At 43.1% G+C, this 21,483-nt stretch overlaps 1 protein-coding gene across 1 annotated transcript; it reads right to left on the bottom strand.

The window, feature by feature from the left end:
• Positions 1 to 7,557: 7,557 nt before the first annotated feature.
• LOC141001855 (protein NLRC3-like) lies at positions 7,558 to 17,157 on the bottom strand. The gene is made up of 5 exons (XM_073472993.1): positions 16,746 to 17,157; positions 12,742 to 14,608; positions 11,543 to 11,719; positions 9,995 to 10,168; positions 7,558 to 7,567 (listed from the first exon to the last, which is right to left on the bottom strand). Exons 1-5 carry the CDS (start codon positions 16,957 to 16,959, stop codon positions 7,558 to 7,560), a joined length of 2,442 nt encoding a protein of 813 aa, XP_073329094.1. The 5' UTR covers positions 16,960 to 17,157.
• Between the last annotated feature and the right edge of the window lie 4,326 nt (positions 17,158 to 21,483).

Below are 21,483 nucleotides of genomic sequence, written 5' to 3'. Positions count from 1 at the left end.
TGTGCTCTTGTTCTTGTCTACTTGACGCCGCCATCTCGATTTCAGACGCTTGTTTCTGGTTGCTAGGATACTTAACGGCAGCGTCCCAAGCTTATCGAATGTGACGACGCTAATTGGCTAAATGACCCGTTGCTATGTGTGTTTTTGTCCCAGCAACAGTCTGCCATTGGCTGAGCCGCTGCAGCGCTACATGGAGTCTAACTGGTCCAATAACGTATTTATTTACATGTAGAAAATATTCTGAGCTGATCCAATAAATATAACGGACTGTAAGAAATACATCTGAACTCTTTGATGTTTGTTTTGTAATAAATACATGTGTTGAGCGGTCGGCTCGTTGTGACGTCACTGGCGAGTAGACGTCCCTGTTGTTCAGAGATTCAGCTGTTTTGTTTTATGATGTTTGTTTTGTTATTAGTCTGAGTGAATCTCACTTTTCTCTTGTGTTGGAGCATTTTTGTGTTGACTTCCTGTGTGTGTGTGTTTCCTGCCTCACGTTCAGATGGTGTAATTCCCTGGTTGACCAGCAGGTGGCGCTGTGTGGCTGCAGTGATCAGAGCTCATTCACTGTCTGTGCAGATCAGCAGATGTCTGTCTGAAGCATGGATCTATAATAAGACCATGTATAAGCATATATATGTAAAAGTGTTCAACACAAGGGCCATAGACACAACACACAAACCTCTGAACATAATATTTCACACAACTGTGTCCCAGTCGAGCCCTGAACACACCGGAGCAGCAAACAGCAGCAACAGGAGGCAACAGTCACTGCAGCTGCGGCCTCAAATGCTCAGATCAGGAAATCACACAGCCAGTTACCAACACTGGTCTGATGCTGAGTCAGCAGGGCTCCTGTTGTTGGAGCATCATAGATGAAGAGCCCGGATCTGTGCTGCAACCACCACATTAATTAAATGTGTCACAGCCAACAGAGGGGGAATCGCGCACTGACCACAGACTCTTCACCACAAAACAATACGTCTGTTGCTGTGATTGAGTGCGAAGGCATCAATGATGTTGTCGCAGTCAAGGCTCCTGTTCTCTCCGTGTTTGCAGCCAGAAGTGCCAGATTACTGGTCCCAGTGTCTCCACTGCTGTTCCTCAGGTGGGTTTTTACACGGCCCAGGCAAGAAAACCTGCGTCCACAGCTCAGCGATGTGACAGGAAGTGTCAGGGCTGTGCACATTAACGTGTACAGGTCTTTATGTGGCCGCATTAAGGACAGGAGCTCCTGTGCTGTGGCTGGATGTCCCTGCTCCTCCTCCCTTTGCAGAAGCACCTGGTGGAGCTCTGCTGACAGGTGTTCATCACTGACACCATAGTGTCGGGCCGTGGGCAGCAGAAGCTGTTTGTCCAGAAACGATGTGTGTTTCGGGCTGAGAGTTGGCACCTCTCAGTGCGTCATGTGTCTCTGCTGAGAAGCGCCGATTCATTTCTCCTGCCAACCTGTCGACACCTGGACAGAAAGAGTGCGTGTTCATGTCCTCGCTGCTCTGTCTGTGTTCTCTCTATCGGGGCCTCCGCAATGAAACCCTGCAGGTGTCCGGTTCTCTGGGTCTTCTGGGCCTTTTCTCCCGTGAAGTCTGTGTCGGGCCTGTGTTTGCGCACAGAGTCTCTGCTTGTTGTCGGATTTCTTTCCACTTGGTGTCTGTGCGCTTTTCTGCGAGAGCATGAAGTCGCTACAGACTGGGCCAAAGCATCTGCCGCAACGAGGTCAACATTGGATCCGACAGGAGCTTTGTTGCTCTGAATAAATATCCGGGAAAAACCTTGTGTAGCGTCTCAAACCCCTCTGACATCATGTCCACAGCCCACTGACACTGGATCCAGCCTGTGTGCATGGCAGTGTATGTAGATGTCCTGCGGCACCTCCTGTCTGAGTTGTTCCTGCACCATTGTTACATCCTGACGTCACAGATGCTCCGTCGTAGCATTGAGCGACACAGCGATGTATATCAACATCACACTGACTGAGTGTGTGTTTGCTGCTGGCTGGCAGAGAGTCTGCATCCAACACATCTGCAGCAGTGAAATGCAAAAGCTCCTCCTGCACTTCCCCGGACTCTGGCTGCAAATACCGCACACAACAGAAACCTGCTCCTTTCCACTTGTGTCTTTACTCTCATCCACCAAAACAGGAAGCACTCGGCATCTCTCCCCTCATCACTCATCTTCTTTCCCATCAGTTCTGCCGTTACAGCAAATATCTCATGTGTTAAACAACATGAAAAACACTGTTCAAACACGACATTAAAGTATAAATATGAAGAAATCACAGACATTTGTACAGTTTTATTCACTAGTGCCAGTTGTAACTCAGTACATTTATTCAAACGCTGCTCAGAGTTCACATGAAGGTAAAATCAATCACACAGGTCCAGTTCATGTACACGACCGCACCGGACCCAACAATGACAAGTGACACATCATCCTGCACACTGAGGCGCATCGTCGTATCGTCACTGTGCTGATAATACTTCTGTTGTTGGACTTCAGCAGGGTCTTTAAACAGGGCTTGTATTGGAGTATTTAGTTTGCATGGAGATGTTGGCTCTATTACTCAAGTCAAAGAAGTCAGTGCTTCTTCCACCACTGCTGACTCTCAACATTTTAATGTGTTTTGGTTTCTGGATGATAAATCTGACAGAAACCAGAGTTCATTCAGTTTCTGTCCGTGTGAAATATTTAAGACGTTTACAGGCAGAAATGTAAAGTGCTGGTCTGATGTCTGTCCGTCTGTTTGCCTTGAAAGGATGAAAATGAGTGAATAGATTATAAATACATGTAATAAATATGTTGGTTTTCATGTTGTCAGAGTTTTGTAAGAAGAAAGAAGCAGAGATGAGGCCAAATCACTTTGAAATGGAAACCCAGAGGAACCAAACAACAGAGAGGGTGAAGACCAACACAGCGCTGCAGGAAATGGCCTGAAAGAGTCGGGAGGGTCTGAGACGATGACCCTTCATCATCATCACAACAGGGACCAAAGCCTTTACCACACAAAAACACACTTCAACTGGCCGGAGACGTGAAGATGTTACAGATCTTAGAAACACATCCTAGAAGATGTAATGTGGTCCAGAAATGAGCTGATGGTGAAGAACATCTTCTAGTTCACCATCAGCTCAAATCTTCCATCTGATCCTCTGAGTTAGTCCCTTAAAATACTCACAAGTGATCAGCGGCTGTAAAAACACACTGGGTCCAAAAAGTATTGTGTGAATCTAAATTATTCTGTAAATATAAATTATTCTGTATAATCAGTCCTGAGAATTCACTAATGTTCCAGTTAATTATGGAGTGATTGTAACAGGTTTCTGATTTTTATAATGATTTGAAATCTGTCAACAGCAGCTGGAACTGAGAGGATGAAATGAAAAGAAGATGGAAATATAAGAATCGCTTGATTACACTTGTTTCGTCTTTTAAATATAATAATATATTTATTTGGATGGTGACAGTCGAGAGAGAAAGAGGAGCCCACATGCTGCACAGGGTCAAGGCAGGAACCGAACCAGCAGCAGTTCCCTGGACCGCCGTCCCATTCCTGCCAGTACCACCATCACTCCCACCTCCATGTGCAGAACATGTGCGGTCCAGTTTATAGGACAAGGTGCAATATATTGTCATGTGTTGATTTTGAAGTAATCCCAATGTAATTAGATTACTTTGCTGTAATCCAGTTGATCGTGTCACTGTAGGAGATCACGGTCATGTAATGTGCACTGAGTAATTGACTGCATTTGTTATTTGTGTGTGTGATATTTTGAAGCGTCTCAGCACTGAGAGACACTTCGAGCTTCAAGTCAAATATATAATGTGTTTACAGAAAGTCTGACCTGTGCTTTGAGTTTGTCCCACCTTAGTCTTCATGACTCACTGTGGCAGCTGTTTAATCAACATTACAGGTTTGTAACAACAGGAAACACTAAGTGATATTTAAACTGATGACTGGCTGTAGTTTTTGTGTTTGTAGCAGTTGTAGTAGAAATACTTAAATGTGAATGTTTGGCATCTGTAACAGGTGTCAGGTATCAAACCAAAACTCTGCTGTCGACACTATGAAGTAAAACAGCCTCCTTATTGGTTCAGATAACCGTTTTTGGCGCCACCCTCAGGCCAAACTGAACAACTGCAGTCATAAACAAGGGGCTCAAATCACTCAGAGGAGTAAAATGTGAAATACTTTGAAGAAGACCAACATCAGAAACTTGAGCTGAACAGCAGCAAAAAGGAAGAGGCAGTAAATGTGGCTAATGGTCTTTGAGTTTGGTTTATTAAAGGGGCAGTCTGTGCACTGCTCACACACACTGAGGGACACTTTAATCACACATCAGGTCTTAACGAATGAATTATTCGAGCTGGAAATCTTCACTGATGTACATTGTACGACGTGACAACGGTCAGTGGAAACCAGAAGCATCAACTCATCGAGGGCTGGATCCAAAATCAAAGTCAAACATTCAAATCACAGTCTGACCCAACTTGAGTGAGTTTCATCACAGCAACTCGTAGTGTGACTCCGTAGTGTGTATGGACCCCACAAGCCTGTACGGTGCTGGGCTGCGAGCACTGGTCCCTCTAGAGGACGTCGGGCCCTCATGGAGTCAGGAACCTGCACACCAGGAGCTGCTGGAGGTCATTTTGTGGGGCTCTGGCAGTGCTCCTCAGGTTCCTCCTCCAACAGAGGAGCAGCTACCGGTCCTGCTGCTGTTACATATTTTTACATGTGTGTATATACTGTACACTATTCAACCAGTTATCAGGCTGATTATCTGATCCAACATTCAACAGAATCAGTGTTTTATTCATCTGACTGCAGATAAAATAAATATATTTAAAATGCTCCTTCAGCTCTGATGGTATAAAGTCAGTAGAAAGTAGCAGGAAATGGAAATACTCAAGTACAAGTACCAAACTCAATTCTAGTTTGCAATAACAGCCCAATCAGTTAAATGGGATATAAAGTGGCCCCAATTTTTAGAAATAATTTATTACTTGTAGGTGGTGAACCAATCATTTTCTCCTCTTGGCAAAATCAGGGAGTTCATAGTTTGTCGGATATGTATAATGAAGATTGTCTTAGATCGTTTCATGAACTTAGACAAATCTATAATTTGCCCGGCACCTCTTTCTTCTTTTATCTACAGTTGCGCACAGCAATGCTACATATGGTGTCCCATGGAATCAAACCCTATTAACTCATCCCCTAATGCATCTCTTGAACATCGCAAAGGTTAAAAAAGGTTTTGTGTCTCGAATATATAATGAGCTACAAGGAAGACTAACTGGACCCACAGGCAATGTTCTTGTCTGGAATATAGATACTAAAGATTTTGGGCTCAGTATCAACTGGCAGAGAGTGGAGTAATATTCCACTAACATCCTGTAATTATAATCAGCAGTTAATTCACTATAAGCTGATACAAAGATACTATTTATCCCCAAGACGATGCTGCCAGATCCGGATCACTCAGAGCCCACTATGTCGGTTCTGTCCTCACAAAGTGTTGGGCACATACATGCACATGATGTGGGAATGCCCTGGGGTCTGTTCCTTTTGGCTCAGCATTTCCAACATTCATTCTTGTTTAATCCAGACAAACATACCTTGTTTACCACATATATTGCTTTTAAATGATGATACTTTTCTGAATTTAACATTTCACAAGAAGAGAGTACTGTTCGCGGGTTTGACTGCAGCAAAGAAAATGTTGATAAAAAGATGGAAACCACCACATGTTGTAAATGTGTATCTGTGGAAATTGTCATTTTATGAAGTCCTGTCATTAGAAATCTCCAGTGCCTGTGCTCAACAGGCAAAGACAGAAGCGATACAGAATCTGGAATCAGCATCTGAGAGAGTCAAAGGTGTTTTGTGTCTATGTGCTGCTGCTGCTGTGTGTTTTATTGTGTTTTGTTCACTTATTATTTCATGTAACCGTCCATAATCAATGTCACCCCCGGGATAAGGGTGCGGGTAATGGGTCTGGATGAATGGAGATGTAATGAAATAAAATAAAATAAAAAATTGATCACAAAAAAAACAAAAACTGAAGTAGTGACTTCTACACAGTTTCCATCGGTTCTCCACATTAAAAACAAACCTGCACAGACGACGACATACGGTTAAATATGTTTATTAACTAGATAATTCAGGGTAAATAAATGAAATGGCGATTTAAAGGAACAACAACAGGTAACTGGAAACGTGGACCCGGTAAAGTAATGCGGGTATACGAACATGTGCAGGTGGTGAGATCACGGGTTAGTTGGGTGACAGCATTTAAATATGACGAGAGTAATTTTAATACGAACAAAACTGATACTGTTACTCAATACAAGATAATAGAGCATAATATGTCACCTTTAAATTAAGTTCACTTCCTCTTAATCAGGTTACGATACTTAACTGCATAAAACAAATTAAAACAGAACTTCGTTCTGGTAGAAACTTAATGTAAGTTGAAGAACTTAAGAGATGAATCAATACAGCCATAAATATAAAAGTGAGAAAAATGAACACGTGAGCACTTTGTGCAGAGATCGCTGTCTTGAAGCGAGTCTCAAAGTAAAGAGCGGAAACATTAAAGAAGAGAAGAGTTTGGAGAGAGAAGAGAGTTAAAGTTTGGAGCGAGCAGAGAAGTGATGTCTCTGTTTTGTAGTCTCGAGTGGCGGCGGGCCTGGGGGCAGGGCGGCCGCTGTTTGTCTCAGAGGAGATAACAAGTGGGAAACTTCACAGGAACGGACTCAAACTAAACTAGAGTTTGAAACGTTGCTAAACCGCTTCACCTTCCCCAGAATGTCACCACGGCTTCATATGTGGACTTTGTCCAACACCAAATCATATGTCATTATTAAAACCACTTTAACATTCACAAAGGAATTAAAACTGGATCAGAACATCTAAACACACTTGATTATACAGTAGAAGTCACCACTCATATTTCTTTTAGTTCCAGCTTGATACTTGTTAAACAGGGCACATCAGAGACATTCACTGGTAATAATCCAAACGTATTAACGACATGATTGAACAGTTTGTCCCGATCACACCAGGACTCACCACAGGGCGTTTTTACACATTACATTCATCTCACTCAATCTTAATCGTAGGGAAGTGTAAGAAAAATCAGTTTTAATAACTTTTCTGCCTGTTTAATAATCTGTTAAAATTCAGAAGATGAGGTTCTGGTTTAATAGCTGTTCAGAACCGTGTTGAAGTCTGGAGAAGTGTAGAGAACTTCACAGTGGAGTGCAAAAGATAAGAACAACACAACTATAAATTATTAAGCTGTCAACCAAGATTACTCCAAGAAGGTGGGCGTCACCAGACCTTCACTGTGGGAATGTGTGTGTGTGTTTTAATTAGATCAGCAGAGAACAATTGTCAGCACTTTGTTAATCTAACACAACTGCAAAGACATGAAACTATAACACAAGATTGTCTGTTCCTCTTGATGTTGATGGTGCTGCTTCAACCTCTCTGGATCATCAGGACACAGCTGATCCTCTCAACACCTCCACCTTTCTCATCACTCACTCTGACAGAGATCACAGCCTCCTGATGAGAGAAGCAGAGAGACAGCAGAAGTGATACATGAGTGTCTACAGAGACTCCCTCCATCAGCTGTCAGTCAGTGATATAAAGACCAGCAGGACTTCAGTCCTGTTCAGACCACAAGTGGAGCGGCTGTGTAGCGTAGCCAGCTTCCTTTCAGCTCATGTTAACGTGTTGGAGTGAAGCTCACAGACCTGCAGACACATCAAGTGTGTTTACTCTGCAGGTTTCACTCAAGCACACAGTGAAATAAACTGCTCAGAGTCCCTGAACGCATCATCACTGCAGAAACACTCTGATGATGATTCACTGCTGTTAAAAACCAGAGTCTCAGTCACACCTGAACATTTCATCTGCTTTAAATATTACAAACATGTAAATATGGAGTCTGTTGTAAAAACATCTGGATAAAACTAAAGACAGACGGACAGATAAATATTTGATGTTAAAGCTCCTACATGTTCACACAGAGACTGAACAGTCAACACCAGCTGTGGTTACTGGACTTCAGCAGAGGTTCTGGTCTGTGAGGAGACCACATGGTTACTAAATGTAACCACGGTTCTCTGAAATAAGAGTCAGTGATGTGCAGGCTTCAGTCAGAGCGATCTGTACGGTGGCCCTGAAGGTCAAAACACAACCACACTTCAGATTATGGAAAAGGTGGGACGGCGTTCTTGTTTGTTATTGGACAGAACCAGAGTCTCTGGTGACAGTTTGATGTTTTGTGGGATGTTGTTGTGTTTTGACCTTCAGGGCCACCGTAGACCTGAGAGCTGTGACAAAGATGGACTGATCAGTTGTTCAGTGTTGAAATGAGAGAACAGAGATTTGATGCTACAACAGTTTGATGGATGAGGACACTGTCTCTACACATCCTGTGATGCTGTCAGCTGTGATCCAGCTTTACTTCCTGTACACATGAACACAACAACAACAGTCGTCTTCACTTCAACTCAAACACACGATCACAACAAGCTTCTGGCTCCTCTGATTGGCTGACTGTTCCCCCTCTATCTCTTTCTGTCCAATCCTGAAGCCTGTCACCGTTCTCCTCTCACAGCTTCACTGAGGAAAGCAGGAAATGCTGGATCTTTACTCTGATACTGACTGTGTTTATTACAATACTGCTGAAACCAGCATGGACTGACTCCAACTCTCTACTGACCTCAGAGTCTCCAGTCGACAGTTTGGACTCTCCACAAGTTCAGACAGCAGCTTCACGTCTGAATCCTGCAGCTTGTTGAAGCTCAGGTCCAGTTCTCTCAGATGGGAGGGGTTGGACTTCAGAGCTGAGGCCAGAGAAGCACAGCTGATCTCTGACAAACTGCAGCTCCACAATCTGAATAAAGAATAAATGATGAAACTTCACAATTTAAATATTCAGTCAGTATAAACGTCACAAAGCTTCATTAAAATGTTGTAAAAAGACGATTCTGAATATATTTGTTATTGTCTGATAGTTAAAATAGAGATTATTTAACTTTTCATTGTAGTATGTATTTTTCTCATCACTTTAAAAAACATTTTAAAAAACATGATTTGTAATCTGAGATGAAAATCAATAGTTGAGGATGTTCAGAGTGAATTATTCATGTTGTTATATGAAGGTTTTAAATGTGCAGCTCAACATTGCTCTGCCACAGTCAATGGACTAAACCACAGAAGAAGAAAACAGACTTCAGCATTAAGATACTCAGTGTGGATCAGTATAATATCAGCTGATGTCTGCAGTTTAGTGTCAACACAACTTTCACATCATATTAATCTGAGCACAGAAGTAAAAAATGGTGTCTGACCTCAGAGTCTCCAGTCGACAGTTTGGACTCTCCAGTCCAGCAGAGAGAAGCTTCACTCCTGAATCCTGCAGCTCGTTGTGACTCAGCTCCAGCTCTCTCAGATGGGAGGGGTTGGACTTCAGAGCTGAGGCCAGAGAAGCACAGCTGATCTCGGACAACCTGCAGCCCCTCAATCTGAATAAAGAATAAATGATGAAACTTCACAATTTAAATATTCAGTCAGTATAAACGTCACAAAGCTTCATTAAAATGTTGTAAAAAGACGATTCTGAATATATTTGTTATTGTCTGATAGTTAAAATAGAGATTATTTAACTTTTCATTGTAGTATGTATTTTTCTCATCACTTTAAAAAACATTTTAAAAAACATGATTTGTAATCTGAGATGAAAATCAATAGTTGAGGATGTTCAGAGTGAATTATTCATGTTGTTATATGAAGGTTTTAAATGTGCAGCTCAACATTGCTCTGCCACAGTCAATGGACTAAACCACAGAAGAAGAAAACAGACTTCAGCATTAAGATACTCAGTGTGGATCAGTATAATATCAGCTGATGTCTGCAGTTTAGTGTCAACACAACTTTCACATCATATTAATCTGAGCACAGACGTAAAAAATGGTGTCTGACCTCAGAGTCTCCAGTCGACAGTTTGGACTCTCCAGTCCAGCACAGAGAAGCTTCACTCCTGAATCCTGCAGCTTGTTGTGACTCAGGTCCAGCTGTCTCAGATGGGAGGGGTTGGACTTCAGAGCCGAGGCCAGAGAAGCACAGCTGATCTCTGACAACCTGCAGCTCCTCAATCTGAATAAAGAATAAATGATGTCAGTTTAAAAGACTTTAATGTTCCTGCTTGAAATCATTCAGTGTTTAATAATCTGTTCAGAGCTGAAGAAGGTTCAGGATGTAGACGTTTAGAAAATGAAGCTCCAAACACCTGAACCCAACAGGATGCAGGTTCAACACTGTCAAACACACAAAGTGAAACAGAGCTCTCATTAATATTAATGACAACGTGCTGCTGCTTCAATAAAGACGTAGTGATGTCACCTCTTAAACTCTGCAGCTCCACCAGAGGCTCCATCTGTACAAACTCATGTTGTGCAGCCAAATAAAAACCCACAGAAACTGATGGAACATTTGATTCTGCTATTTAAAGCTCCTGTTATTAAGATGGTTGAATTTTCAGTCTCGTTCCAACTCGTCAAATACTGACGCTTTGGGATTGTAGGTCGGGTCGGCCGCCGTCCCAAAGCGTCAGTATTTGACGGGTCGGGAACGAGACTCAAAGATCAACTCTCTCAGCAACAGGAGCTTTAAGATAAAAGTCATCCTGAGCTGAAGTGTTTCAGTCAGTACAGACGTCACATATCATCAGAAAGGTTTGAAACAAACACACGTTTGTTGTTGTCTGACAGAATAAAACAATGTTTGTGTTTTTACTTTCAGAAGCAAGAAGGAAAAGTGCAAATCAATGATGAAGAGGTTGATGGAGAATAAAACAGTGCTGAATGTTTGATGTTATATTAGATATGTTTTAAATATGAAGCAGAACAAGATGCTCAGTGTGAATCAGGACAGAATCTATGTGGTCAAATCCCCTTCAGAGCTGATGACATGAAAACTAAGATTTAAACAGTTTGAATAATGTTTTCAAAGTATTAACCGGTTTAAAGTAAATATTCAAATGGATTTAAACATGTGAGAACAACAATTGTATTATTATATATTTATTAATAATTATATATTATTATAATTCATTGGGACATAGTTGTCATGTGATTCATTTTAAGTGCACTTAACTACAGTAAGAATACATGAAGAAGGTACGTAATAATCCTTTAACATTGAACTAAAGAGACACTGTTATCCAATGAAGAGCACATAAATACATGAGGAGGTGTCTTCTGTCCAACGTGACTTAAACATCATCCAACATCCTTTTTTCAAACATTCAACACTTTCTTTTCAGAGATTTAAATCTGTGTGTGTGTGTGTGTGTGTGTGTGTGTGTGTGTGTGTGTGTGTGTTATAAATATATAATCTGCAGTCAAACTTTAAACTGAGTTGTTGTGATTTGAGCTCAGACAAACCCAGAAAACAAGTGAACTGAAGGAAATGTAAAACTTCTGTTCTGATTTAAATGTTATAGATCTACACAGAAACACATGAACTGACCTCAGAACCTCCAGTCGACAGTTTGGACTCTCCAGTCCAGCACAGAGAAGCTTCACTCCTGAATCCTGCAGCTTGTTGTTTCCACTCAGGTCCAGTTCTGTCAGATGGGAGGGGTTGGACTTCAGAGCTGAGGCCACGACTTCACAGTGACTCTCTGAGAGTTCACAGTGAATAAATCTGTGATTACAGATAAAAGAACATTAAAACAATAAAATGTGAGACTTTATTGTGAAAACAGATTCATACATGTTGCATCACAAAGCACAGGGGGTCAGTTGGTCGGCCTGAGCTGGTCAGTCATTGATCACAAGGTTTGTAGTTTGAAACTTGAGCTCCTTCTGCCCACGAGGCCCCAGACTTTCCCTGCCTGAGGAGATCAGAGGGGCTGAATCGCTGCCCCGTTTTATATCAGCCCCCAAAACACACTTGAATAAAGCTGCTTTTAACCCTGATGTGGATGTTTTTATCTTCATGTTTGATTTTGGTTTGTTTGATTCATTCTGTGCTCTTTATATTTATATTTGTAATTGTCGGGTAAAACTTGCTTTTTCTTGTGACTCTTTCGTTGTGTTGCTGTTTAATGTGTGTACAGCACTTTGTCACTGCTTTTAAAAGTCTTATATCAAGAAAATAAATTAATAAATGAACCTCCTGAGTGTCCTTGAGCAACATGAACCAAACTGATGTTCAGGACAAAGTGTCCAAATGACTGTAATGTAAACGTGTCAGATTTGAGTTGATTTATATTCATGAAGCTTCATGTAAATTCACTGTAGGTTGTAACTGCACTCGTATGTGTTTACCTCAGTTATGTGTTTGTGTGGATTTTGTTCTTTGATGCATTTTATTCTGTCGCTCCGTCTGCTTTTCACCTCCCATTAAATTAATTCAGCGTCTTCTACTGCATCAATAGTATAATTAGTGCTAAAGATTGAGTTATTATCATTTGATGGGTGATCATTTGTCTCAGGTGGAGTTCACCTGGCTGAAGGAAATGTTTTGGAAAGTAGACGACTACATGTCATTTCATCTCTGAGCTTGGTGATGATCATTGATTCAATCAGCAGGTTTCATACTTGTTGAGGAAAACATGTATCGTGTTGAGGTTTTATATAACGCATGTGTGTAAAGTGTTTGTCTTTAATACTGAAGGCTTCAGCTTTACCAGGATTTTTAATGTTCATCACATCTGGACTTACCGAGCCTTTCTACAGTTCCTCACAGCTGGAATCAGTTTCAGTTTTCCCTGTTGTGATGTTTTGTATTCCCGTGTGTCCAACTCATCCAGAACCTCCTCTGACATCTGCAGCATGTAGGCCAGAGCTGAGCAGTGGATCTCAGAGAGGTGCTTCTCTGATCTGTTCTCTGACTTCAGGAACTCTTGGATCTCCTGATGGACTGAGTGGTCGTTCATCTCCGTCAGACAGTGGAAGATGTTGATGCTTCTGTCAGGAGAGATCTTATCACTGTTCATCTCCTTCAGGTTGTTGATGGCTCTCTGGATGATTTCTGGCCTGTTGTCTGTCCGACCCAGCATCTTCTTCAGGTTGTTGATGGCTCTCTGGATGATGTCTGGCCTGTTGTCTGTCTGACCCAGCAGGCCTGCTAAGAGTCTCTGGTTGGACGTCAGAGAGAGTCCATGAAGGAAGCGGACAAACAGGTCCAGGTGACCATTCTCACTTTCAAGGGATTTCTTCATGGCTCTCTTCAGGAAGTCATCCAGGGATGAGGGACTCTGTCCTCCCAGGAAGTCCTTCAGTACCTCTGTGTTGCTGTTGGTGTAACAGTTGAACATGTAGACTGCAGCCAGAAACTCCTGAACGCTCAGATGAACAAAGCAGTAGACTGTTTTCTGGAAGATCACACTCTCTCTTCTGAAGATCTCTGTACAAACTCCTGAGTACACCGAGGCCTCTGTGACATTAAGACCACACCGCTCCAGGTCTTCTTGGTAGAACATGATGTTTCCTGTCTCCAGATGTACAAACGCCAGCCTCCCCAGCTTCAGAAGAACCTTCCTGTCAGCCTCCGTCAGCTCCTGTGGACTCGTCTCACGTCCCTCATCGTACTTCTGCTTCTTCCTCTTTGTCTGGACCAGCAGGAAGTGTGAGTACATGTCAGTCAGGGTCTTGGGCAGCTCTCCTCTCTGGCCTGTAGTCAACATGTGCTCCAGAACTGTAGCAGTGATCCAGCAGAAGACTGGGATCAGACACATGATGTGGAGGCTCCTGGAGGTCTTGATGTGTGAGATGACTCTGCTGGACAGATCTTCATCACTGAACCTCCTCCTGAAGTACTCCTCCTTCTGGGCGTCAGTGAAGCCTCGTACTTCTGTTACCCTGTCGACACGTGAAGGAGGGATCCGATTGGCTGCTGCAGGTCGGGAAGTTATCCAGACGAGAGCCGAGGGAAGCAGCTTCCCCTCGATGAGGTTTGTCAGCAGCGCGCTGACTGATGACTCCTGTGTGACATCAGACACGACCTCATGGTTCTTGAAATCCAGTGAAAGTCTGCTTTCATCCAGGCCGTCAAAGATGAACAGAAGTTTACAGACAGCGAGCTTCTCTGCTGTCACCTTCTGTAATGTTGGATGGAAAACATGGAGCAGCCTGAGAAGACTGTACTGCTCATCTCGGATCAGGTTCAGCTCCCTGAACGAGAGCAGAACCAGCAGACTGACATCTTGGTTTTCGGAGCCCTCTGCCCAGTCCAGAGTGAACTTCAGCACTGAGAAGGTTTTTCCAACGCCAGCGACGCCGTTGGTCAGAACCACTCTGATGGGTCTCTGTTGGTCAGATGAGGCTTTAAAGATGTCGCAGCACCTGATTGGAGTTTCACTGAAGGTCTCCTTCTTGGAAACTGTCTCCAGCTGCCTCACCTCATGTTGGGTATTAACCTCTTCACTCTGTCCCTCTGTGATGTAGAGCTCAGTGTAGATCTTGTTAAGGAGGGTTCCACTTCCTGTTTCATCACTTCCTGTTTCATCACTTCCTTCAGTCACACGTTCACATCTCCTCCTCAGACTGATCTTATGTTCATGGAAAACCTCCTGCAGACCAACATTCACTGAAAAAAGAGACAAAAGTGGGAGACAAAAAATACAATGTGACAATCAGCATCAATGGTCTTTTCATTACAAGTTAAAAACATCAGTATAAGAACATGTTTGTTGTTTTCTTTGTCTTTCTCTCCACCTTAACGTCGTGGAGAGGTTTGTGTGTCCCTGTGATCCTCGGAGCTCTGTTGTCGGGGGCATTAGCCCCTGGCAGGGTCTCGCAAAGCTAATTAGCCCCAGAGGAGGAGCCGGACTGACAGTGATTCAAAGAGCCTTTATGAATCAGCCACAAAGGTGCTGCAGCACCTGAACCAGGAAAGAGACATCAGGGCACCTTTCTGGAGCTCAACCTGGGAGTGGAGGTCGCTGGTGAATATCTGGTGTCTGGCCTTTGACTACATGGAGACGCCACCCTGTGGGCTGACTACCAGCAGGGACGGGCATTGGGGTCGGGTGTGTGCCAGTCTCATGCAAAAGAAGGCAGGTGTGCTGATTCCTGGCATCCCAGACTGGTCCTCAGGACAGGGAGTGTCTCCTCTCATGGGGGAAGGAACAGGTGCTGGTGCCGGAGGTGGGGCGGTACCAACTAGATTTAGTTGGGCTCACCTCTATGCACAGCACTGTTTCTTGAACTCAACTCCTTTGCTTGAGGGACAACATCTCAGGTTGGCCCCTGTAAATGACCACCACCTGCACCTCAGCCCGTCCACTACACTCTGCTGCTGCTGACTGCTTGTTATTCCCTCACTACAAGGGAGGACCAGCTACTGCTCAACTAGATCCAGACTGTCTGATGTCCTGGATCCACAATAGTGACACAAACTCCCCAGTGACATCACAACAGAAGAAACTCGACACAACTTCAGACTGAAAACTCTCCTGTTCAGACCGAAAACTCTCCTGTTCAGACCGAAAACTCTCCTGTTCAGACTGAAAACTCTCCTGTTCAGACTGAAAACTCTCCTGTTCAGACTGAAACTCTCCTGTTCAGACTGAAACTCTCCTGTTAGACTGAAACTCTCCTGTTCAGACTGAAAACTCTCCTGTTCAGACTGAAAACTCTCCCGTTCAGACTGAAAACTCTCCTGTTCAGACTGAAACTCTCCTGTTCAGACTGAAACTCTCCCGTTCAGACTGAAAACTCTCCCGTTCAGACTGAAACTCTCCTGTTCAGACTGAAAACTCTCCTGTTCAGACTGAAAACTCTCCTGTTCAGACTGAAAACTCTCCTGTTCAGACTGAAACTCTCCCGTTCAGACTGAAAACTCTCCTGTTCAGACTGAAACTCTCCTGTTCAGACCGAAAACTCTCCTGTTCAGACTGAAAACTCTCCTGTTCAGACCGAAAACTCTCCTGTTCAGACTGAAAACTCTCCTGTTCAGACTGAAACTCTCCTGTTCAGACCGAAAACTCTCCTGTTCAGACTGAAAACTCTCCTGTTAGACTGAAAACTCTCCTGTTCAGACTGAAACTCTCCTGTTCAGACTGAAACTCTCCTGTTCAGACTGAAACTCTCCTGTTCAGACTGAAAACTCTCCTGTTCAGACTGAAACTCTCCTGTCCAGACTGAAACTCTCCTGCTCAGACGGCACCTTGGTCCATAAAAACAATCTCTCTCTTGATCTCTTATTGCTTCTAGTTGTAGCTGTTGAACCATTTCAGCATAATTGATGAATGTGATCTACTCATGTTGTATCCACATGGTTCAGTCAGTTATTTTCAGTCACTTTGGATAAAAACGTCGGCTAAATGAACGTATTGTAATGAAGCAGGTTACATTTTAAGCTGTTTAATGTGCTGACACTGAGCAGCTAATTAGCATCTGCTGCAGCCTGAAAATAGATGTTAGCGGTGCACTTTTCCTCACTGGATGTTTGTTCGGTGGCTTGTTCAACAAGTGGATCTGCAGGACGAGGTGTGTGTTTGTAAGTTAGAGGAGGAGGAGATGTTAGCAGGAAAGCTAATGTGGACTGTTGTTTAAAGTGCTGTTTTGTCTCAAGCTGCTGTCTGACACTTCTCCATCTCCATCTCTGCATACAGAGAACAAGCAGCTCTCTGATTGGTTAATGTGAGACATAACAAATGTATTAAAACAACAAGTAGTGTGTTCAGACACGAAGACATCAGCAGACAGATATATAGTCTTACTTTCTCCACACTGGGGACAGGAGGAGAGTCCTGGTGAAGCAGACTGGTCCCAGTATGATGTGATGCACTGTCTGCAGAACCAGTGTCCACAGCTGGTAGAGACTGGATCCTTCAGGACGTCCTGACAGGAAACACAGCAGGACGGCTGCTCCTCCACAGAAACATGCCTCCTCTTCTTCTCTCTGTGAAGACATTTCTTTAGGACTGAAACCATTTGTTGATTGTTTCTAAAAATATCAAGATTTGGTCGACACTGTTGAAGCTCAGATCAGCTGACAGAGGACAGTAAAACTGTCTTTACTTTTCTGATGAATTCAGCTTCAGTCTGGAATAAAAATGGCTGCTTGTGTTATTTCAACTCTTCTGTTTAGTCAGTTTGAACCTGGAGTTAAAAGTGTTCTCAATAACTGAGGTCGACCACGATGACCTGACTTTAACTGTGACATCACTTTAACTATGAGATTACTTTTTTAAAAAAAAGTCTAATTACAAATTCATAGAGGGAGCAAACTCCTCCTGTCCATAAATAAGAAGTTTAACAATTTCTACGTTTCTTTTTACGTGACTGACAGCACTAAGAGGACGATGGGACGAATGATCTCTCTGTCATGAGTCCCAAAAGGTTTGTTAAAGTTAGTTAGCAAATACATTGTTGTTGAAATATACAAACACAACATGAACAAAACACGTTAGTGAGAGAGGGAACTGAAAAAAGTCACATAAATGAGTTAGTATCAGGTGTCTTACTTTGAGTCTGATGGTCCAGGTTTCATCCTGAAGTTTAGAGGAGGACGGTTGGACCGGTCACTCTTCATAGACAGACAGCTGGATACTGGAGACTCTGCTCTCTGTCTGTTGGACTGAACTCTGCAAACACCAACATGTTTGTATTGATATCACATGAATCTTTGAGAAATTCTCTGATGACAAAGTCATTTAAGAAGCTCTAAACACACAAACTACTGCTACTGTTGATGAAAAGGAGCTTTCAAAGTTTCTGTTTGTCCTCTTAGATCAGATTACAGCTTTTTAGGAGACTGACAGCTGCCACAGATAGTAAGAGGAACATGAGCTGTGAAAAGTCTGTTAGATTTAGGTAGAAAATATATTTTACATGAATTTTTAATATAAAAATACAAAAATCAACAGAACAAAGCACGGCAGTGAGAGAGGGAACAGAACAAAGTCACATAAATGAGTCAGTATCAGGTGTCTTACTCTGAGTCTGATGGTCCAGGTTCATTACTGAAGGCTGGAGGATCATCTTTGGACCGGTCACTCTTCATAGACAGACAGCTGGATACTGGAGACTCTGCTCTGTCCTCCTCCTCCTTCACACAAACACTCATCTTCTGCTCTGAAGTCAGTCTGAGAGGTGAAACAGGAGCTGTGAGCTCAGGACACAAGAATCAGGAAACAAGTTTGTTCAAGAGTCGCACAAGACCGAGAGAGCAGGAAGTAACACACACTCTCTCCCCTTCACACACACATTATACAGTATAATAAAAGCAGCCAGAAGTCCACCTGGTCACTTTTCTTCACACCTGTGCTTGTTTTCTTGGGTTACTGTAGGTTTAAAGAGGATTATTCAGCCAATCAGGACTTTGTGTCCACAGATGAATCAAAGTGTTGAGTTGACTCCAACATTTCTTTCCTCCACAGTCCACAGGGAGAAAACTGACTCACAGTAAGTAAAGTCACAGTAAATAATCACAATGTGTTGTTAACACTCACCCTGCCTCAGACTCCAGCTGCTCTCCTTCTGCTCTTCGTCTTAAAATGGAGTCTGACTGAACACTTTCACTTTCAGGGTTCCTCCCTGTGTGTGTGTGTGTGTGTGTGTGTGTGTGTGTGTGTGTGTGTGTGTGTGTGTGTGTGTGTGTGTGTGTGTGTGTGTTATGACGTCCTTGGCTCCTCCCTGTTCTCATGTTCTTCTTCTGATTTTATGACTTTTAAGGTGCATACCGCCACCTATTGTCCCGGAGTACGTAGCCTGGAGATGATGAAAACTGAGCCCTTCAGATATCTGAGCAGATGTTTTACAGAAGTCCACTGCTCTTCTGTTGGCTCAGAAAAATACTGCGACAGTTTGCTGACAACAAAACTCAGGTGGGGTCTTGTACATGTAGTTGGACAGATCAGGCTGCCAGCTGCCTCTCTGGACTTTCTGACGTCACTCATCTTTTCTGCATCATCAGTGTAGTTCAGTTTCTGTTCACAAGGTGTCGCTCTAGGTTCACAGTTTTGCACGTTAAACCTTTCAAGTACTTTTTCAACACATTTCTTTATTGACATTGTTACACATCCATCACTCAGCTCAAAGTCAATGCCAAGAAAACGTCTCAGTTTTCCTCAATCTTTCATTTTGAATCTTGCTGTGAGCGTCTCCTTCACAACTTTTAGTGCATCTTCATCACTGGCAGCAATGATTAGATCATCAACCCATATTATTATGATCACCTTCTCATTTCCCTTGTGTAAACACAATGATCAGCAGGGTTTTCTACTAAATGCTTCTCACTTAGATAATCATGTAGCGTCTTGTTCCAGTCTGTGCCGGACTGTTTCAGCCCATAAAGTGACTTCTAATATAATTCTAATATTATAGAAAGAAGAAAACCTTGACAAAGCACATGAAGAGTATTCACATTGTTGTCTGATAAAAACTGTCCAATAAAAGAAATCAATAAAAAACAGACATATTCAGACAGTCATGCAGTGGCGGCTGGTGAAAAATATTCTAGGCTGGGCTGTGTGTGCCAGAAGCTTTCGGTGACTGTCCCAATGAACCAAAAGACACCATTGTTTTAGGGATAAACAGTAATTATTTAATGGCCCTTTAGAAATCAACAGTTTGACAGATAATGACAATGATATGAGATGTATATTAGTGAATACTCTTAATACAAAATTAAAGTTCTTGAGTGACATTTACAGGTGGATGATGATTAAAGTTCACTATACACAGAAAAACTGGTACAGGAACATAAAATGTACCAACTGAAGTGTGCAAACACTGATTTATGTGTGTGTGTGTGTGTGTGTGTGTGTGTGTGTGTGTGTGTGTGTGTGTGTGTGTGTGTGTGTGTGCAGACCTTGGTGATGTGGGATGTTGCTGCTGCATCATCAGGTTCAGCTGATGAGGTAACAGTGTAGTAGTGGACTCTCCCGTAAACGTGTTGAACCTCGCGCTGCCGCCACCTGTGGCTCCTCTCATCACGGCAGCTCCGTCACAGACCTGGGCGATTAGTTTCCCCCGTTGTCCCTCAGGAAGAGTAGTTTTCTGTCGGAGGATGCTGTCTCATCGTGGCCTCGCAATGCCAGCTCACAAGCTCCACACAATTTCACACAATCAATGATCTTGGATAAAATGTGTGTGTTCATGTCCACCTCTTCATTGTGTTTTCTCACCGCAGTCCTGTGTCCTTCATCCAGCTAGCAGCTATGCTAGTCCCGCCTAGCACGGCTAGCTTGACAGCGTTGTTCATGTGAACCTTCGAGCATTCATGTTTTTTAATCGGCTCTGACAAAAGTTTTAGGTCTCTAGCTCCTGTTACAGTCCATGTAGTATCTGTCCCCGGCATTTTAAGAAGTAAACACGGGAAGCAGAATACTGCATTTGCAAAGCTACATCCAGTTAGCCGAGCCTTCCTGTCGCACCGATTCAGAGAGAGGCTCCTCTGGGACACTTTACCTTTCTCATGCTCTGCTGTGTTAAACTCAGACCGGGCTTCTCAGGTCCAAGTTCTTTAACACGAAGTTTCCCCCTAAAGTTCTCCTTTCGAAAGGGTTCAGCAAGAGACACTTTACAGAGTCTGTGGGCAGCTGAAGCCCTGTGTGCTCTTGTTCTTGTCGACTTGACGCCGCCATCTCGATTTCAGACGCTTGTTTCTGGTTGCTAGGATACTTAACGGCAGCGTCCCAAGCTTATCGAATGTGACGACGCTAATTGGCTAAATGACCCGTTGCTATGTGTGTTTTTGTCCCAGCAACAGTCTGCCATTGGCTGAGCCGCTGCAGCGCTACATGGAGTCTAACTGGTCCAATAACGTATTTATTTACATGTAGAAAATATTCTGAGCTGATCCAATAAATATAACGGACTGTAAGAAATACATCTGAACTCTTTGATGTTTGTTCTGTAATAAATACATGTGTTGAGCGGTCGGCTCGTTGTGACGTCACTGGCGAGTAGATGTCCCTGTTGTTCAGAGATTCAGCTGTTTTGTTTTATGATGTTTGTTTCGTTATTAGTCTGAGTGAATCTCACTTTTCTCTTGTGTTGGAGCATTTTTCATTTGAGCCCAACTTTGTTAAAGGATAATGTTGACGTGTAGCAGCTGGAAGCAGGAACATGGTGAGTTAGTGAGGCCGCCTCTCTCTGCTGCTCCTCTGTGATTGGACTCATGTGGAGGGCAGATTTATTTAAAGTGGACCTGAGTCTTTCTGTGGGAACGTCCATCTTTCTGTCTCCAGCCTTTATAGGCAGGTCAGCAGCTGCTTCTCACAGTCGAGGATCCTTCCCTGAAATGAGACGAGTTGTGATCTGGAGGCTTTAAAACAATCTCAATATAATGTTTGTCTCCTCAGCAGGTATCAGCTGTTTGCCCGACTGAGCCGATCAGAGCCCAGGAAGGTTTGAATGTGACGCTTCTGCAGGAGCCAACATGTGCATCTATGTTGAAGTGTTGACTTGTGTTGAGGCCGTGCACATTGTTGTTGTTTGTCCTGTTGTGAA

This window comes from Pagrus major, chromosome 1 (assembly GCF_040436345.1).
Source record: "Pagrus major chromosome 1, Pma_NU_1.0".
Taxonomy (NCBI): domain Eukaryota; kingdom Metazoa; phylum Chordata; class Actinopteri; order Spariformes; family Sparidae; genus Pagrus; species Pagrus major.
This window is presented reverse-complemented; position numbering and strand designations above follow the sequence as displayed.

Bases quoted from the DNA above. Each gene is read 5' to 3' on its own strand.
- LOC141001855 (XM_073472993.1), bottom strand. From the start codon at position 16,959: ATGGTTTCAGTCCTAAAGAAATGTCTTCACAGAGAGAAGAAGAGGAGG. The intron at 11,720-12,741 runs GTAAGTCCAGAT...CTGTAATCACAG, and splicing joins AGGAACTGTAGAAAGGCTCG to ATTTATTCACTGTGAACTCT. The intron at 10,169-11,542 runs GTCAGTTCATGT...TTCTTTATTCAG, and splicing joins TGTCGACTGGAGGTTCTGAG to ATTGAGGAGCTGCAGGTTGT.